The 21,362-nt window shown below is 42.0% G+C and overlaps 1 protein-coding gene across 1 annotated transcript in view; it reads right to left on the minus strand.

Moving 5' to 3' along the window:
* Nucleotides 1-20,475: 20,475 nt before the first annotated feature.
* The window catches only part of ift80 (intraflagellar transport 80 homolog (Chlamydomonas)), a 33,650-nt gene continuing 32,763 nt past the window's right edge, over nucleotides 20,476-21,362 (minus strand). Inside the window, exon 20 of the mRNA XM_070905323.1 lies at nucleotides 20,476-21,169. Coding sequence (XP_070761424.1) covers nucleotides 21,059-21,169 — 111 coding nt within the window. The 3' untranslated portion in view covers nucleotides 20,476-21,058. The remainder of the gene's footprint in view (nucleotides 21,170-21,362) is intronic.

The following is a 21,362-nucleotide window of genomic DNA, read 5'->3' on the forward strand; positions in this document are numbered from 1 at the left end:
CTTTCTCAGCACAGCCTTCTGGTGAAAGTCAAAACATGAGAAAGAAGGGAGGTGAGATACAGAGAAATTTATGTCTTTTATAATTAATAACTATGCTTTATTGAGTTTGATGAGAAGATCAATACCACTCCCATGTCTAAATATAAAGCTACCACCAGCACCAGTTAGCTTAGCTTAGCTTAAAGGCTGGAAACGGCTAACCCGTCTCTGTCCAATGGTAACAAAATCTGCCAACCAGCACCTTTAAAGCTCACTAATGAACACGTTATATCTCATTTGGCTCCAAAGCCTCTGGTGGTTGCCTGTAAAACTACAAATTGTAATTTTTATAATTTCTGTATTAATTATACAGGATAAAACATGTTAATTAGTGAGTTTTAGAGGTGCTGGTAGGCAGAATTTGTTACAGACAGAGGTCAGAGCCAGGCTAGCTGTTTCCTCCTGTTTCCAGTGTTTATGCTAAGCTAAGCTAACCGTCTCCTGGCAGTGGATTCATATTTAACATACAAACATGAAAGTGGTCTCAACCTTCTCACCTAACTCTCGGCAAGAAAGTGAATAAGAAGATTTCCCAAAAATGTGAAACTATTCCTTTAAAAAGGTGTGAGCTGTGATGAGCAGTTCAAAGTGTGACTCTCACCAGAATCCTCCTCCTCCTCTTCCTCCTCCTCTTCCTCCTCTGAGCTGTCCTCAGTGGATGTTCCTGTGTTCTCTGTTCAATAAATCAATATGCAAGGGATGTGTGAGTGACGAAAACTTTGCACTGAATTTCCAATGAATGATGAGTAAAAGGGACTCATGCCACGAAGGTTAAATGTTACAAGAAAAAAAAAAGACTTCAGATACAAAAAAAAAGGAATTAAATGTCAGAACAAATTAGATTTTCTGTTTTCATATGAGACATACGGAAAGAAACAAACGAGTTAGGGTGTTTGGGTGTGATATTTGTGCTTACCTGAACTACTGCTGTCACTTTCTGTCAGATTATCTGTAACAAGTTAGTAATTATTTTGAGGTTAGTGCGGTTTGGTCAGTGGAGAAAAAGTGCTTGAACATTTCCACCTTATCAGTCATTACTCTTACATTATCACTAATATTTGTTGTTAACCATATCGCATCATCTTTATGGGAACTTCACCACTTTTAAAGGTTTGATTGCATCATCAACCCATTTTTGTGGTTATATTGCCCAGCAGTTACTGTGTGACCAGCTACAGGTTTCAGGAGGAGTAAAGCTATTCAGAGTGTCTCATGTTAATTTAACCTTAACAGTGACCGTAACTCTGCAGTCAAAACAGAAAGAAAAGCAGCAGCCAATAATATGTAAAGCTTGTTTCTACCATTAGTCATTTTCAACAAACCAGTGTATTATGCTATATGGGGGGATAAGCACACGAGTTGGAAACATCTCAGTCTCTGCTTCTTTACTTTCCATTGCAAAAAAAAAGTAGAGAAAACCTCAGGTGCGGCCACCTGCCCTGGTGCTAAACTCATCTCCACACTCACGCTGTTTAACACTTTCCTTACATACGGAAAGTAATAATAGATGGACTTAGGTAGATTGAAATGTCAGAAAAAGGAGTTTTACTTTTTGTCACTGGGGCTCTTCCATTAACAGGTGCAGCCCCAGTGAGAGACCTCTACTTTTAGTTTGCCTCTATGTTTGTGTACTGTGTGCCTTTTAAAAACACAGCCTTTATCCATATTAGTCATCAAAAATCCCTCAGCATGTCTGACTTAAACCACCAGCTTTTACATATCCATCATTCCTTAGCAGCTGAACTGTGGCTCCCTGTGAAGAAGCCTGTGATAAGTGCCATGCATTAACATTCTGTCACATTTATACAGATGGGTCCAGAGGAGCTGCTTCTCCTCTCTTCCCAGTGGCGGTGAATGCCCGTGGACCAGGCCATCTGGCTGAGTGCCTGGCCGGCTAATGGATGGAGCCCATCCTCTCTGGCCCGCAGAGTTTTATCTTAGACTAACAAGCAGATGCTGCCATCACTGCTCCACTCGCGGCACCTCCCTCATCAATCTCTCTCCTCCGCTCGGCTCGATCTGTCTGCTTCGCCCTCCCTCTGCACTCTCTTCCATTTCTTCCTCCTTATCCTCATATGCCTCCTACGGCCAATCTTTTTCTCTGCCACTGCTGCCTCATCTGGGCCAGCAGGCATCCCTCTTCACTCTGGCATGGCCGCTTCCCTTCATCAGACTGACAAACGAGGTGGACAGCAAACACACACATGCACGTGTATACACAGGCACACGCGCACACACACATGCGCACGCACACACACACACACACACACACACACACACACTTGTTTACAGCTTTAAAGGTTTGGATAGTTTCATGGGTGTTGCCTGCCATCTGCTGGTATAAAAAATAGCAAAACCAAGGGCATAAAAATGCTGATGTGTGGACGATGTCGTTATAACATTCAGTGTTTCAGCTAACTCTTAGCACCATGGCAATCTCTTGCCTCATTTTGCTTTACAAAATTATAATAATGAGCTCCACACAGTGTGGTATACAAGTTTTAAATTTGGGAAATGTCTATTTATTATTACCAGGTCAATTACAGAGTGGGTTATTTTGCCATTTAATTTGAATGAGGCCTGAAGAGGTAAACAACCTGGTAACTCACAAGGAAAAAAGCAAGTATCTCTGGAAAAGGTATCTCTGTAAAAATGAACTTTGTGTACAAGTGTACCTGACATTTACCACAAGTGATCAAAATGACATGTGCATAAACCTTCCTGCCCTTTAAGGCAAATGATATGGAAATCATGAAGCCAAACGGAGAGAAGAGAGAAGGGTGGGAGGGGATAAAGAAAAGTAGTGACAAATGCACACCTTTTAAATACCAAAAAGGAGCCAGAGGAAGGACATAGCACAATCACTGTTTGAAAAACCAACAACACAGACACATGTAGCCCAACATGTGCTCTTTGACGAAGTGCAGTGAGAAAGAGAGGGGGGGGGGGTGTGATGGGTTGATATTTACCTTTGTGTTCAGGCGCAGGGATATCTCCGTCTCTGTAGGGCAGAAGAGATAACATTCAGACAACTTTAAATTGCACACAGTTCACCAGGAGTCATGTGAGGGATGTCTGGGATGCGTGATGACAATCTGTGGAAGAATTTAGAGGTTAAAATTGGGCTCTTGTAGTACACCACTTCTGCTTTCGAACATGAACAACAGGAAATGTGTACAAGCTGCTCGCATGTCACTTTCTCATACTTCTGACACAAAGTCATCCTGTCGAATGATAGATGCACCTTCACACCCAAACTCCCACTCTGACCCACTTCCAGGGCAGTGCTGATGGTACAGGAAGCCAGCCATGGAAAGATACTGGCCGAGTACTTTTGCCATTAAACAAAGCTGGTCAGATTCATACAGTTCTGCTTTCTGTTTCAGACGCGGCAGCGGGCCTGGACGACTCATATTAGATTCAATCTTTTATTTACTTTCAGTGGTACCATATTGTGATGATAAAATCATATGGTGTTATTATTGTAAAGATTTCTGCTGTCTAAATCATTGATCCAGAGCACATTGTAATTAAAAACTAAAAATGAGCAACACACGTGAAAGCATGGAACACTCTTCATTGCACTGATCATCATTTTGATTATTGGCATGCGATTTTGCATACATCTGCCATATTGTGATATATATATAATTATTAACATGGCATTCATTTCAATCATATCGACCGGCCCTGCACAGCTGACATCAATACCAGGTCTTCCTGACTATTTGGCTCTTTAAATCTTTTGATACGTGTTTGACAATACAGGAATGTAATATATAAAACAGACAACAAAAGTCCTAAGTGTTATTTAGTTCAGATGTTGTGTCTGAGCAGAGGAGTGGAGCAACCTGTTGACGCAGTCTGAGCTTCAACAAGAGGCAACACGCCTGAGATCCGTCAGGGCAGAGAGCCAACCCCACAAGAAGAACGAGTTCACTACCAATAGGCGTGAAAAAGTAGGTCACATCCCGCCCTGCGTCTTTTCCTAAAAATGCCGAACTGAGTGATCAAAAGCAAAATGATGTGTCAGGAAATCAGGATTCTTAAGCTTGACCAAATCGTGGTCTTTTATTTGGCGTCTGTTAATCCTGATAAGGCACTGTGGTTTCCTTTGTTTTCAAACATCTGTCCAGGAAACACTGTTTTCTTCTCTTCAAGGTCAACCCGTTCGCCAGCTCTGCCAGATCAACAACACTGAGGCTCATTAGTTGCCATGGCAACCACCTCTTCCGTGGTTTTTCATCGCTCAACTGTTTTCAGACAATGAATAAACTCCCTGCACGAGTTCTCAGACTTTCTCTGCTCTCACTCCTCTCTGTCTTCCTCCCACAAATGATAACAAAGTCCTGTGTGAGGGTGTTGGTCTGCATCTGGCTTAAAGATAAAGGCTGCAACGTGTGCATGCTTCCTACAACTTCCCATAAACACGATGAAGAGAGAAAAACTCTGTGTGTAGATAAACAAATGTCAGTTGGTCTGCATCTACAACACAGGAGTAAAAAAACAACTGTTGACCTTTGCTACCTGCAGTCATTAATATTATACCTCACTGCTTTCGTTATGATGTTTATAGAGCGCCATAAACATAACAAAAGAAAATGTTGTCCTGCTACTGCTTCCCAAATAAAGTTTCCTTTAAATTAAACCACTTACATGTCCCACGTTGACAGTTAATTCTAATTTCACTGAACACTGTTAAAGGTTTCAGTACAATGTTTATAAAAACCCTGAGCTATTGTTCATTCAGGGACTTCTCCTGCCCTTATCACGACTGAACAACAGAGGACAATGAGTCATCAGTATCACCTCACCTGTCTGTCTGTGGCTCACATTACAACTGATGATAAATATTGTATAACTACTGAAGAGGTTGGTATGAATCAAATTCGTTTTTCAATTAAAAACTATTTTAAATGGGTCGGCATGTTGGTAAAAAAAAAAAAAAAAAAAAAAAAACGTGTGTCACATGGCTCATGTGTTTCATATCATCATCAACCATAATGAAAAACTGTAAGCAGGAAGTTATATTCTAGTGCTTCTAGTGTAGTTATAAGTGCTTGTTTGTGGTCCAGTGTATGATGTTGCATTGACGTTGACACATGTGGTTATATTTTGTAGTTTGCATGTAGTATTTGAATGTTCTATATATCAGGATGTTTGTGATTATTAAACTACATTTGCTTTAGATCGTCATCTTTCGTTTTCAAGCAGCGGGATGTTACATTGTTGTGAATGAGTCATCACAATGTAACAACAGAGCAGCGTGCAGCGCAGAGAGACACCGACAAAGACATCACGGCTCTCTTCTTACTTCGCCTGTTTATCTCCTCGGACGTATTTATAACGAGGAAAGCATCGATGATAGGTTTGCTTCTTTTAGCCTTATCAAAATGCACAAACAGGCGAGCCCAAAATCGACTTCAACAAAAGACAGCACTTCCTGTGTTGACGCGAGGCGACTTTAGCGCTGCATCCACTGCAGGCATCATGTTCATGAAACACGGTGAAACACAAACACTCACATAAAGCCGGAGGCCAACATTTGTCTGTTTTCCTCGTGGTAATAGCAAAAAGTCTTACCCGTCCTCCAGGTGACAAGCCGCTCCGCAGCTCGCCATCTCCGCCACCATCCTCTGTCTGTAACCAAACCCCGTTATACTTTCTGTCGGTTCAGCACCTGCGCATTAAGGCACCTGGAAGATATGATCCTATCATCGGCTATGTGCCTCTCGTTTAAGCGCTATGCTGTAATTGGCGCAACAATGGTCATCGGAGCCCTCGTGGCTAAACAACTTCTTCACATCACTTCTCCCGCAGCATCTTTTGTTCAGCAAAACAAAACATCTGGATTTGGCCTCCCAAAAAGGCGCTCGTAGTTTCCAAAAATCCCAAACGAAAGCCAGCCGTCCTGCAGTGAATGTGTGGATGGATTGTTTCCTTTCACAAATACTGTTTGTGTGCGAGCAATACATAAAAACAGATCTTCACATCATGTGGTTTGATGTCGCGCTGTTTGCAGCAGGACGCGCCGCTTTCAGGATCAGCGGTGCTGCGCAGTTGCGGCGCAGTGCGTGGAAGCACACGACGCCACATGTGGGCGGGGTGCAGCATCCCGCCTTCTGCATGAGCTTTGTGAAGTCTCGTTGATGATTTACAGCCGGACCTTTACCACTTTTTTATATCCCGAAAAACACATTGAGATGTCGAAGTAGATAAGGAGATGTTTGCTGTTACACTGCACTGGAATCAGCTGCATGTCTGTTGTTTGTGGGATGATTACAGAGAATAATGTGAAAACAAATTAACATCTTAGACGTTTGTAGAGTCCCCATACATTTTTTCATTACTTCACACACCCAAAAGTTTATCCTAAAGGCAACTATTCCAGTAAAGTACAGAGAAAATAGGAAGAGAGCTGGAAAATGGACTTGGATAGAAAACAGTTATTCTCTTTACCCAGCAGCCAGCACTCCACAGTGCAACTAGGTCACTTTGAGCGGGAAAACATGCAAGTCAGATAGCAGAGCTGCATTACTGGCAGGACACCACCAGATGTCACATCAGACAACAAAACAAGTGCAACACAGCAGCAACAAACCATGCCTCCCCAAAATATCCATGCACCGGAAGACACATTCAAACTAGATTCATGTATTTGACACGAGTGTCAACATGGCATATAGTTCAAATGAAACGTGTAAGGAATCAAAGTATCCATCTGTGGCATAAGCTCACTGTCCATCAGAGAGAGGCAGGGAGAGCTCTCTGTGAGCCTCTGAGATGTCCAGTGGGAGGAATGAGTGAAGGATCAAGGGCTTTCCTATTGATCTTCCGCTCATTGATCTTTTCCTTTTCTCCTCTTTCCATCCATCCGTCCAACTTTCACGAATGGATATGTAGTTTGCAGCAGGGAGGAGAGAGAGAGAGAGAGATGCCCAGACTAACAGGGACATTATCCAAGTCTCAGAGTCTAAAGGGAGAGATCAGCTCCTCGGTGTGGGAAGAGACAGCAGAGCATCAGACTCAGTGGCGAGACGATACCCCCAATACCTCAGGAAATTAGAGGAGATAAAGCAAGAGAAGTGGAGGCGAGGGGAAAAAGAGGAGAGGACAGGGAAGGTCAGGAGTAGAGGAGATGAGAGGAGAGGGAGTGAGAGAAAGGATTAGCCCAGAGAGTAGAAGAAGGGAAGGAGTCATTCAAGTCACTTCAAGTATGAAATTCAGAGCCGGAGGCTTGAGACTTGGACTCACAAAAATGAGGACTCAACGTGGAATCATCTGCCTTGAGACTTGAGTTCCTAAAGATTTGACTTGACTTTAGAGAAAAACCTGATGATACTTAACCTCAGATCAATAAATGTTAAACAAGACAGCCACTCTAGCAGCTCTGTGGGGCTATACTAAGACAAAGTGGTGCTTTGAGCTAAATGCTAACACGTCTGAGTTTACCGTGTTAGCCTTCTCACGTTGGCTGATCAGTACTAAACACAAAGTACAAATTACGTTCATGGGAATTTCTTTCGTTTTGCAGATATTTGGCCATAAACCAAAGTATTGGGCTAATTGAAGATTTGATCTGATGGTACAGGAAGAGTCACCAAAGGCATTACAATTCATCCTGAGGGCAACATGAATGTCTGAAAAAAAATCCATGGCAATCCATCCAACAGTTGCAGAGACGTTTTACAAACAAATGTGAACGTCCTGGTCGCGCAAATCATTCTCTGGGAACCATGAAAGTCTGTACAAGGCTTAGATTAATTGATTGGGGATCATGAATGCCTGTACAAAATGTAATCTGAATTCATACGATAGTTGTTGAGATTTTTCACTCTGGACCAAAGTGGTGGACGTACCGATCGACCGACATTGTCGTCTATGGAGACGTGCCACTAGTGTGACTAAAAATGCAGCGCTGTTGTGCATTTCATTTACATAGAGATGCTTTGGTTCACTACTTGCAACTGGGCGTTAAATGCTATATGTTTCCATTTAATAAAATAAGGAGTTTGGCTATTGTGCTATTGTGATTAACATGCTAAGCATGGATAGACTGGAAAGACTTGCTTTTTGACTTGAAACTTGACTTGGGCTTAATCCAAAAAGACTTAAAAAACCACCCGGGAAATGAAATATTTCTCCATCGTTTGGTAATCATAAAAATCTGAACTGAGATACATTTTAAAAAATAGGTATTGGGAAAGGTCTTTATCTAAAGAAACAACTGACATAATGTTTCCCTCCGCTGTGGCTCAGTTAAAACAGTCTTTCAGTGTGTGTGTGTGTGTGTGTGTATTATGACAGGGCTTTTTTTTTTTTTTTTTTTTTTTTTACAGATCGACCAACCTGTTTGGAAACGATGATGTCACACACCCTAGAGGGTTAATATGAGCCCTCATTGTACAGACTCATTATCCATCACATAGACACACACACACACATACTCAAAATAACACACAGTCACTCACGTATAAGCCTACTCGGTCGGGCAGGAAGAAAACCCATACCTCTGCGCTCAAACATTCCCTTTATAACATACATGTATTCACACACGCAGATGCACAAAAGGTGTCCTCTTACTCTGGAGATGAGGAACGCCATATCCCTTCAATTTCAATGGGCCATTTTGCCATCAGGGCTGAGTTATCACTGGAAAGATCTATAGTAACAAAAGAGCTGTGCCTGCATAAAGAAGCTGGAGAGAGGTGAACAGGGACAAAGAGCAACACCTTTGCATAGAGAAAATGGGAGAGAGGCTCTGGAGATCATCCAGCCACGAGAGATTTCAGAGGCAACCTCATTCAATCCCGTACAACGGTATAATGTATAATGCATGGGCCTAAGAGTTGGCAGTTCTCTAAAATTCCTTTCCTGTGCAATCAATAGGATAAACTCCCTATATGAGAGCACACAAACAGAGCAGTGTTGCTGTTCTCAGATACAGGGTTTTGAATCAGCAAGAGAAAAATGTTTCATAGAGTGGAAGTTGATTTAATAGCAGACAAGTCCTGGACTTGTAACTCAACTCTTTCCCTTTGATTTCAATTTCATTATCCAAGGCCTGTATTTGTTTGTTCTTTATTTTTATACACTTTATTGTTTCTCGGCAGTCACCTCTGTTTGCTGTTGTCGTCGTCTGTTTTTTTCCTCTTGGGTTGAGATGTTTTATGAGTCCCTTGGGGTTTTTTTTCATCTCACCCACACAATTTAAACTTCTTTTGTTCTCTATTTTCAGTGTGTTGTGATTTAGATGGTGTTTTTGTCACATTTCTCAAAATGCGCTTTAACAGCAACAGCAGCGAGTTTTCTTCCAGTATCTGAAAAGCGGTTTGACATTACGCCCCTTTATTTCAATTGTTGATGAGGGAAATCAATTTTAAAAACACATAAATTCAAAGTCACTGCAGTACAGTGTTTAGACTATGGTACTTTAAAGCAAAATGGTGTTTTGCGCTAATTGCTAATGTCAGCATGCTAACATGCTCACATTGACAATTCTAACATGCTGATGTTTGGCAAGTATAATGTTCATCATCATCTTAGTTTAGTGTGTTAGCATGGTAACATTTGCTAATTAGCACTAAACACAAAGTACAACTGAGGCAGAATGAATGAATGAATGTGATTTGTTTTTCAGATATTTGTATAAATGTGTATTTGGTATATAATTCTGGTCACAATAAATTTTTACCTGATGATGGAGCTAGGTTAAAAGTTAAGGGATCCCCAAAAGTTAATACAAATCATCCTGAAAGGGGGCATGAATGTCCAAACCAGATATCATGGCAATACATCCAGTAGTTGTCAAGACATTTCAAGCAAAACCACAAATTTCAAACTCCTGGTGGCGCTACAGCAAACGTCAGGGGTTCACAAAAATCAGTAAGACGTTTGTACAAAATGTCAAAGCAATCCATCTACTTGTTGAAATATTTTAGTCTGGATCAAAGTGGTGGAACGACATTGCCATACCTAGAGCAACGCAGTTAGCGTGGCTAAAACCGTTTAACCACTCAAGCCTCAGTGTTCCCAATACTCCCTTTAAAAAGTTGACAGTATTACACCGTATTCTCTGTCTGATTGTTCCACTGATTTTTTTGTTTTATCACATTTATTGAATTAAATATTAAATATCCATGTTGCCATTTTCTAGCTGCATTGTTATATTGAGGTTGTTTTATGCACATTCCCCTGTATTTGGCAAATATGTCCTATTTTTGGCAACCCATGCATCTCGACTGTAATTTAAAGTAAAGGTTTGTGGGTTTGAGCAATCTCTCTTTGCACAATGTAGGTTTGTAACCAAAGGGTACATGGAGTTGAAGAAGTTAAGCCTTACAATACAGTGGTATGTGTTCTTTGTGAAAGACATCAGAGTTGGTCCCAAAAGCATCTTTACGTTTTGTATCACGTGCGAACTGTGTGTTAGGCACATCTGTCCTTGATGTTGTTGTTTGGATTTGACACCTACACAGTCTTACTAAGAAGGTCTTAGGACTCTTTCATTGTTCCCCCTTTTCACTAGTGGGGATTGGCTTTAATTGTTGTGCATTTTCATATAACAACAGATGTCCTGTCTCTGGACATCCATAAAAGTGGATGAAGGGAAGAAACAGAGGAATGGAGCCCATGATTTAGGCAACAAGGGGGATAAAGAGAGGTTAGTGTCTGCATGGTCTCTGGCAAACTCACACTCACACAAACCCTCCATTTAGTGCTCTATATTATACTAAGCCTGTCAGCCTTTCTGTGCAAAGTGTGTTGTGTCGTGGCCTCTTTCTGTTTTTATCATTCCCGCTTTCTCTCCACATTGTTGACTTCTTATTTCGGAGCCCTCAGGGAACTCTGTGCATTCGGGGGCCACAGAAGAACGAGTCCTGGGATGTAACGTGGGGCGTAGGAGGGACACGACTGAAGGCCATAGTCTACTCACTTTCTGAGACGTAGACCCCCCCTTTCTGTAAGAGTGACTCAGCGCAGTAGTGCGGAGGCAGGGGATCAAAAATCCCCTGCCCTCCGCCTCCACTCAAAACACGTGGGAATGGGAAAACTTTATCCTATATTTAACCTCCAGGTGTCTGTCTGGATCGTGTGTGTATGTATGTGTGTGAGTCTCAGTAACTGAGTCATCAGCAGCTGGGTGTTGGTAGATGGGTTATCTTATAGGGGAAAATGAGGTCGCCCTTGTTCTTGGGGGTTGGTTGGGGGTTTTTAGTGGTCTAGGAAAAGCTGCAAGTATGCCCCTTGATGCTCCACACTCACCTCCCTCTGATGAGAACTTTCCCCATTAAATCTGTCTGAGGTTTGAGTGTGTGTACATTAGATCTGTGTGAAATGCAGAGAATTAAACTCTGAGAAAATACGCAAGAGCATAAAAAGTGCCCATTGACTATAATTGTGAACAAACACTCTAAATCTAATTTCATCCTGCGCTGTCAGCTACATAATATCACAAAGCTTAATGCAACAGTAAAACAGCTCCCCTCTTTATGAAGAGTCTAACATCCTTCCTTAATTAATACATAATTTCTTACACAGAGAGTAACATTAGTCAGGTTTGTGGCAGTATAAAAGGGCAATATTCCCGAAAGGTAAAAAGACAGTGTTTGATTTATATCTATATAAATCTTTCCTGGCAACATGATGTTTCCATTTGAACAGAAAGCATCAACGCTGAGTCAAATCACTTAGTGCCATTACCTATCAAACGTGTCTGAATGATAGCTATGTGTTATGGCCTAAGATCATCATAAGAGAAACCTTTACGGTTATTCACTGTAAAGTCAAAAAGCCCAGCTCAGCACAAACCTCCCTCCTCATCAGATTTATTAAGAGCACTGAGAGCGATTCCCCTGAGACAGAAAGGGGATTTTACCCCTCTCTCTTTTTTTTGGGGGGGGGGGGGGGGGGGGCTCTTAGAGCAGGTTTTCTCCTCAAAGGAAGTCAGGATTCTGATTCTTCTCCAAGCCAAATGCTACACAACGGTGGGAGAAAAAAGCCACTCAAAGGTAAGAGGCACACACCTTTCTTTCATACATGTTCGCTTGAAGTGACCACAACCACACGCTTGTTCAGTTGAGTTCTGAGAAAAAGCACAAAGTTTATACTACGCAGTGTTTTAAATGACGTCTGTCCCGTGACCTGTGTCACATGTCATCCCTTCCCGCATCCATTTGCCATGTCCCTCTCAACCACATGTTGTCCAGTGACGCAAAAAAAAAGGAGAAAATGCTTGAAACTTTACAAAGACGCCCACACAAACAAACTCAAACATAAATATAGTTGCCCCATACTGTCAACACACACACACACACAATCCCGTACACTTAAAGACCTCTGAGCCAGCAGAGCGATAAGATTAGAGGAAGTACGTGGGTGTGAAATAGCTGTGGTGTGGGACTTTCTGGATTCACACAATCTACACTGACTACAGGCCCTGCTTTTTATTAGAGTTCAAGCTGATGGGAATTCACAGACGCTGATGACACCCACACATGTATCCTGCAAATCTGGGCTAAGACCTGCACAGATATAGTATTCACACACACACACACACACACACACACACACACACACACACACACACACACACACAAACACAAACACACACACAAACACACACACACACACACACACACACACACACACATTAAATTAGCCAAAATGTATGCACTCATCCTTCATAGTCTGCAAATTCATACATAATTCTTCTTACACATGCTTACACAGCAAGAGATTGTTGATATAATGTATATGTGGACACTAAACACTGCTGTGATACTGTACGCTTGATCACGATCACATCATGTAAAGGTCAGACTGTTTCCTTAAATGTAGTAAGTAAAGAAACTACAGAGGGTGAAGCTGGTCTCAGGGCAGTAACCCCCAGGTTGTGACTTCTGCTCTGGTGCAAACAAAGCCAAACCCAGAACCATCAGTGGGTCCATTAACAAAGCCCGAGGCCTGACAAGGCTTTCTTTGTTTCATAATTAATGCAAACGTGATAACCGTGACATTGACAGTTGGGCGGCCCGTATATCAACGTCTCTGACATATGAAAATGAACGCTGCCATTCATCATTACACAGGGCTAATGGACCCCGTAAGACTGAATTATTAAGCACAACACAAGAGGCTTTTGTGCCAGATTAATGGAAGCATACAGCACAGCACATTTATCACAGCAATATAGTGTAGTCAGTGTGTTTTCACTTTAATTGTTAGCCATACAGGAGGCTGCAACTGTGTCAGTTAATGCAACAAGAGCAAAGTTGCCTTTGTGTTGCTGGTGTTAACAGATTAGTTGTGTACATACGTCTTACTGTTGCATCTCAGTCCATCTTTCTCATTCTCCATCTGTCTACCAGTATCTCTGTTTCTGCCTCTGTGTGCATCAAGGACTCACAAGTCTCAAGACATCTGCTCAGAGCACAGAAACTCTACTTTCTGTAAATATACTATGCATTATGAGGGGGGAAAAAAGAACATTTGTCCTTTACCGTTTCCTGTGAGATATAGTTGGTCTCCTATTAGTTTGATGTGTTGGCTAAAAGCTGCTCCTAGATGAACGGATGATAAGATAGAGGGGGGGAAATAGATAAAAAGAGAATTTATTCAATCTTACTCACACAAGAACAGCACTTTGCGGTGGATTTCAGGGAAAGAGAGGAAAAGAGGCAGGATGTGGTGGGTTAGAAACAGACTTGAGGAGGAGAAATATTCAGAGGAGGATGACAAACAAGAGAGGAAAAGGAAGAGATTATATTTTAATATGGTGTCATCGAATCCTTGTGATCAGTGACAAACAAAAACAAAAATGTTACTTGTAAAAAATTACTTGTACTTGTACTTTCATTAACAACTTTTCTTCAGGGTGAATAATGTTCTTTATTATCTCATTTCTTATCTTGCTTACATGGGTTGGATTTGGGTGTGATTGAAAAGCCAAATGGTCTCAAGTTGTCCTCTTTGCTGTGCAGATCGCAGCATTTTCCTACTTTCCAGAGAGTGAAAGGCTGTGATCAGAAATAGCAGTTGTTCCCTATACATGTCAATAAGAGCCCACTGAGTAGGAGAATAGCAGAAGTGCTGGGAAAGCCCCCGAAACAAAGGAACTGAAAAGGATTTCTCTCAGATCCACTGTCCACACACTGTCCGCTATTGATTGTGTATTTGTTTATCTGGTTAGAAGGGAGCCCGGCGATCACGTTTCCCTAATCGAGGCAGAGCACAGAAAGAAATACGATGCTGCATAAATTAGGTTGCATGATGTTACCGTTCTACTGAATTTCACGTCATAATGCTCCAGTAATTCGATTTGGTGTATTGTGCATTAGGCCTTGTTTAGGAAAGAAAGGAATACAGACTTGCTTTTAGTGACAAAGAGTAACATGAAGACAGGAGGGGGTGAAATGTTCCTGTAATTTAAAAAGGATTTGCTACATGATTTACACCATGAAAACTTGACAAAAGACTGACTCATCACTAAGTGTACTAACAGGCTATCGTCGCCTTAGCTCTGTCTTAATATCATAAATCCTATTCTCTGAGGAAAAGAGGCCATAATCCTTTCAAATCCAATAAGGGCATAAAGTGACCTTGGTCACTCTGTACAACCACTGCAGAAAATTATTCATACACTCACTGTTTCATTGCAATTCAACAAATTATGCAGACTGGTTTAATTGATCAGTTAATATTCAGTACTTGTAGAGCAGCTTACTGAGCAGCCTGTCATTCTTGGATGTTATCCAGTAAATTAACACGTTGGGTGAGGAGACTGTCGTTTAAACTGGAGATTTCGTTTTATGGTTATGTTCTTCAATGCTGCAGACACATTGTCCTCTAGGGTGATGCTGGACTAATGGGAATCCAGTCACTCTTCTAATGGGGGGCCATTACAGCCCACATTGCAAGAACTATTCATTTTTTATGAGAGGGGTAGATCTGTTGGCGCCTTATGTCAGGGGCATTCACCCTTACTGGTTACATCTGGCTCTGTGTCCATGCAGGATTCAGTAAGGATACCAGTCTAAAGCATGGCTCAGCCTTTTGGGGGCAATGGGTCATGAAGTGGGGTCTGGGGGGTTGCAGGCCCCCAGCGGTGGAATGAGTAGTACTGTGCTTAAAACCCATTGAAGTACTTGTACTGTCCTGTATTTCCATTTTGTGCTACTTTATACTTCAACTCCTAAAATTCAGATGGAAATAGTTTTTCCTCCACTACATTTATTGGACAGCTTTAGTTATTAGTTAGGTTACTTTACAGATTAAGATTTTACATACAAAACATATGAGGCACTGTTACATATTTAAATGACCAACCAGTGCATAAAATTGTTCAAATTAGCTCCATCTCACAACAGTAAACTTAAACATTAATGCATCAGAAAATGATAATCTAATTAATCTAAATATCGCTATTTTCCTACACTGAGTACTTTTCATACTTTAAGTGCATTTTGCCACTAATACTTTTATCTAAGAGTTCAATGCATGACATTTACTTGTAATGAAGTATTTCTATACTGCAGTATCGGTGCTTTTACTTATGTAAAGGGTCTCAATACTCCACCACTGCAGAATGAGGACTGGTTTAATCAAAGCACAGTATGAGGATTTCTCACTCTCCCATCTGTGACTGTCACCCCTCCTACATGTACAGGATTCCCTACTGAATCTTACACAACATAAATCACGGGGCTCTGCAGCAAACACTGCGCTTATCAGAGAGGGGATTGTTGATATGAAATAGTTGGGGTCACAAGTCTCGTGGGCAGGACGCTTCAGGTAGCCTATGGAGACCATATCGGTGAGCTGCGCTGGTATTACTACATGCTAGGGGAACTGATAAAAAATGTCTTCACGTAATAATGATGTAAGATTATTGTGATCACGGCTCCCTCCAGATTGTTTCCACTCCTATCGCCCATACTACAGCAGACAGGTCGTTCTGCGGGGGGGGGGGCACCTGCTGTCCCGCTCTGCGCTGCAGTGGCTGTGAGAGCGGATGATTAGTGCACAGCTGGAAAGAAAGGCAGACCTGTGACACCTGAGCGGACTTTAACATTAGCAACATTAGGAGACGCTGCAGGCGCATTGCTTTCCACCCCGGGAGATCCAGAAATGATGCCCCGTCTGCCGGGCGGCGGCAGGACAACGTGCGGGACCACTGGCACCTTTTTGTCGGCATTTCTGGTCTCCGCTTGTCAAGCCATCCGGAGCTGCGGGGAGGTCCAGTGCGGCGATGGCCAGCAGTGCTGTCCGCCCATCGTCACCGGGAACGGCAGTGCCAGCTCCACGGTGCGCTGCTGCAAGCTCCCCATCCACATATTCTTCGACAATGTTGGCTGGTTTACGCGGAAGCTGTCGGGCATCCTGATCCTGCTTCTGCTCTTTGCCATGGGCTACTTCATCCAGCGGATCATCTGCCCGCGGCCCCGCCGGCACCCGCACAATGACCGCAGCGAGGAGCCCTCCCTCTTCAACGGGCACGCATCGGCGTCCCAGGACTCCCTGCTGGACCGGTACCCCGAGTACAGCCTCGGGGACTTTGCCTCTCCGAACCTGCCAGCCTACGACGAGGTCAAATATTTGCCCACGTATGAGGAGAGCATGCAGGAGATGCACAGAGACCGGTCCGATGATAACTTGCTATCGGAAAATGAGAGGGGCGGTCAGGGCAGGGTGAGAGCGGCGGGACCGAGAGCTGGAGACCAGAGACGGGATGTCCTGGAGGTGTCAGGACCGCAACACAGCCCAAGGACATCCCGGAACTCTGTGTGACGGAGAACAGAGATTGGGGCAAAGCTAGAGTGACAATGTAGCGTTCTTATTTTAATATAATCAGGGTAATTATCTTGCAGAGATATAAACTCAAGTGCAATTATAATCCTGAATGTTAAGAATAAAAGAGCAGGCTGAGAAAATGTACGTGTTTTGTAAGATTATAGGGGATTACTCGCCTTTTGTATGCAAATGACCGCTTGGGTTTAAAGTAGAGGAGCTTATAAAGTAAGCGAAGGCGGCTGAAATTGACGCCCTTTGTGATGGGGACAGCTAATTTGGCTCCGGTACAATCGCATTAAGTTTTACTTCAGCACCTCAATTTTAAGTGGCACCGTGAAACAGTTTTTCTTCTGTCAAATTCTCTCTTTCTTAGTCTCAATGCTAAATATTCTGCTGGACCTGAAAGACCTCCTTTTCTTTTATTTATTCCTCATTGAATTTGCATACAAAAGGAAGAATATTTCGTTTTTCTTCCTTCAGTAACCTGAAATGAGGGCTGAGAGAGGTAGTGAAGGGAGGAATATCAATTTTAAAACTGTCTGAGGTACACAGTTTTATCAGCCAGCTTTGGAGCCAGTTAATTTATAGCTTATCAGCATGACAGCAATATTCTCTCAAACTGACTCAAACGCATGCACATACACATGCTTCACTGGGGGGCTGACAGATGAGCATTTTATCAGTGATCTGAGCCATGGCTGATATGCCTACTGCAAAAAGCTGAAGCCACAGCACAGAAGTGCTGTTTTTTTTGTTTTTTTTAAAAGAAGCTCTGATCCTGGGAGCCTTGCTGCCCGAGGCTGCGTGTATCAGCGTCTCCCAGGTTTTGAATTCAGGAAAAACAATGGCAGAGATTATAGCTGGCATACTGATAGGGTGTGAGCTGCCAAGAAACAAAGTTGTATTTTGATGATAGCAAGTCAGACAAGATCACAACTGCTGCCCCAAGCAGAGCTAACGCTGCACAGCTCAGGGCAAGCAAAGGAAAAGACAAAAGGGACATGGGTGAGACAGAGACAGTCATTTCTTTGTCCTTCTCAGCAGTCTGAAGCTCCAGACTGAGAATACCTTCAGATCTACTTGTATGATGACCACACCTGTGTAACTGTCCCTTGATAATTTGCATTTCTTACTAATGAGATTGCTACAAACCGAAAGCTGACACTACACACACCTCATTACATCAGACTTTGGTTAAAGCTATAGGTGTATTTGTCATTAACTGTCCATTAAAATGCCTCATTATGTTATAATATTGAAAAGGTTCATTTGTCATTAGACATTACTTTGACTGGGCGTGGGGTAACCAGTCACACATGCCATATTCTGTCTCCAGCCCAGACTTGAAGAAATGTTAGCACACCATTAGTCCTGAAAGAGAAGACAAGTACATTACAAAGAGAATCTCCATTAGGGCTGTAAGTAACGATTACCTTCATTATCAAATAACCTGCCAATTATTATCACGATTAACTGACTCATCATTGATTCACAAAATGACACAGAGTAGTGGAAAATGTCCATCATAGGTTCCCAGAGCCCAAGATGACGTCTTCAAATGGCTTGTTTTGTCTCACCAACAGTCCAAAACACAATGATATTTAGTTTACCAACATAGAAAGCTCAGAAAACCCACAAATATTGAGAGGCTAGAACCAGAGACAGTGTAATAGCAGGCAGTATATCAAAGCATTTTCCGTCACCACAATAAGCAAAACTTAAATTTCTGTCAAATGTTTAGCAATTAAAATCTGGAAAAAGAAGCTGCTGCTGAAGCATCTGTATCCGCAAAGCCAGCCTTTACAATTAGAGACCTTGAGCTCCTCTAATGCTCCTGCCACTAAAAGTCTGAGTGTGATTGCGGTGGCTTGTGTAATCCAACACTACCAGACCATGATGGCAGAGCCAATAGTGAACACTGACGGCTTTTCCTTTCCAAAGGGAAAATTGTGGGTGGGTAGAGTTTGCACATAAAAGCATTAGATCCGTGCTTAAAACCCATTGATGGGTAGATGAGGTGGAGTGTGTGACCCTAAGATGCATGAAGCCATGTATGAGTGCTACTCAGACCATAAGAGGTGTGAATGTTGCATTTCACAGAGGGCATACACAGTCTTCTGTAGTTCATAGCATGAAACTTAAAATCAGATAACGCTAAAGCTGGGACATCCCCTGGCAGGGGAGAGGACAGTGATATAGTTGGCTTTCTTCTCCTCAAATACACATATTACAAATCCAAACATGTGCACAAACATATACAGAGACACGGACAGAAAAAAAAAAAAAGCAGACATGCACACAAACACAGGGACGGATACACAGTACACACGCACTCGCACACAAAATGGATTGGGTGTAAGCAACATTAGAATCTGCGTCAATGATCCAGTCATTCTATTGCTCACTGGACCAAAGAACAGCGAAAGTATAAGAGGTCAAATCAATGAGCATTATCATCCTCATAAATTCTATATTATATCTGGGAAGTGTATTTTTGGGGGAGCTGCATTGCTCCATCAGTCTAATATATGAGAACTTGCTGGTCATTGAATATGGGAACACAGCTCCGTGGTTTAATAAAAGTACAGAATTGATTTAGTATTTTGTGCTGTGTAGTTTCAAAAATATTAAATACTTAACATAGTCGGTTTATTGTTCAGTAGTGCTAAAGTCAAAAGTCTAAACTTTTCTATCTACAGACGCGGCTCAAAATGTCTAGTGCAGAGTATAGACTTTGGTAGGAATACATAATATATGTTTAATAAATAAAAATTACGAATATGCAAAGAATCCTAGTCACATTACGAAGAGTGGGGGCAGTATGAATTGTATAGTCTAGGAGGAAGTATGAATAAAACACATCAGTCATTTCAATTCTATTTTTTACTGTGTGGCCGCTCTCAGTGGTAATGCATGTGAAACCGGACTCCTCACTGATAAGTCTTCTCATAGATTAATGGTGTTTGGTCTGGATGACTATGGTTTATCACACAGTGAGTAGGCTTGGAAAGAAAGCGGATGGAGGAAGTAAGTGAGTCAGAGAGAGACTTGGGCTAGAGGCGTCTAAAAGAGCAGGGTGCTGAGAAAAAGACGCAACAGCAAGAGAGAGAATGAGCCCATTGATAGGTTTTCCAACATCTATGGTTTTCTCGGATGTTTCAGCATCTGTGGCCACTCACAGTTTTCATGCCGATTATGCTGATCACTTTCTATCTGTCCACATCATCGTGATATGGTCTAGCAGCGTTGGAGAGCCCTGAGACGGATCTTCTCCCTCATTCGTCCCTCCTGGGCCACTAGAGGAGATGGATAGGCTATAATGGTCCACTGATGTACTGGCCTTCTGCCAACCAGGGGGTGGAGCTGCATGGCAAGCAGTTGGTTTCACACCTCAGCAGAAAAGGAAATACAAGAATAACTCAAAGAGAAGCACATACTGTAGATATATTGGACTCTAAAGCATACTTGCACCCAGAAATACCCTCTGGGTGAATGTGCAAAGCTGAAAAAACATCTCAAAGATACTCTACGATCTTTGTATAAAACCGGTGAAGCATCAAGACATTAAAAGGAATGCGAAAAATAAAGAAAACAAGGTAAAAGAGGATATTTTGTCTGAATATATACAGCATTTCCATCCGCTTTATTAACTGACATTCTCTTTACTGTTTACAGAGAGCAAAGTTTTGAATATATAAACTGTAAAAATATCTATACATATAAAAACACTAAGTCAAACATCACTGACAAAAAACAAAGCAATACATTTGTGCGTGACTGAGCATTATAGCAAGCTAATTTCGATGGAAAAAGATAACAATCAACTTTGAACTTGACCCACTGAAATCACTGTGAAGCTGATATGACAGGAAGGCCATGTTGGTGTTGTTTGCTGAGAAATAGAGATACTTTTATCAAAAGTCAAATCATCCACAGAATGCCATGTACAATGTTGTGCAAATGTTTTACTTTACACAGCATGTGCCACACGATTGTAGTGCAGAGTCAATGTCAGGTATTATATTGTTCACGGCCTACTAATCTTCACATCTCCAAATGTTCCCTTTTGTTTTTACTTGAATGTACTTATAACTAATGGTGGGCACTGTACCCAAAATGTTTTATTACTCTGAGACCGAGCCAAACCACTTAATATTCACCAAATGTCAAAAACACATGGGAATCAAATTCTGCAAAGCTGATGTTTTAGAGAAAGGTCCTCTGAACATTAACGTCGTGAGGCCACACTGCTCCTCACAGCGGCATTAGCAGCTTTCTCTCTCTCTTTAGACAACTCCATCTCTATCTTCGCCTGGATTTTCTCCCAGTCCACCTCAACCTGACAGAAAGACAGAAAGACAATAAGAAATGAGATTAGGTAAGCTACTATATTTTGCTTTGATTAGTATGGGATTGATAACGCAAGGCAGCTTAATTAGACACATTATGCGACGAGGTGGGGATGACACTGGACCCCTGAAAAGTGTGGCGTGTTTTAATGCTTTTCCCCTCCGAGAGGCACACAACTAATG

Source organism: Enoplosus armatus, chromosome 5 (assembly GCF_043641665.1).
Source record: "Enoplosus armatus isolate fEnoArm2 chromosome 5, fEnoArm2.hap1, whole genome shotgun sequence".
Taxonomy (NCBI): Eukaryota; Metazoa; Chordata; class Actinopteri; order Centrarchiformes; family Enoplosidae; genus Enoplosus; species Enoplosus armatus.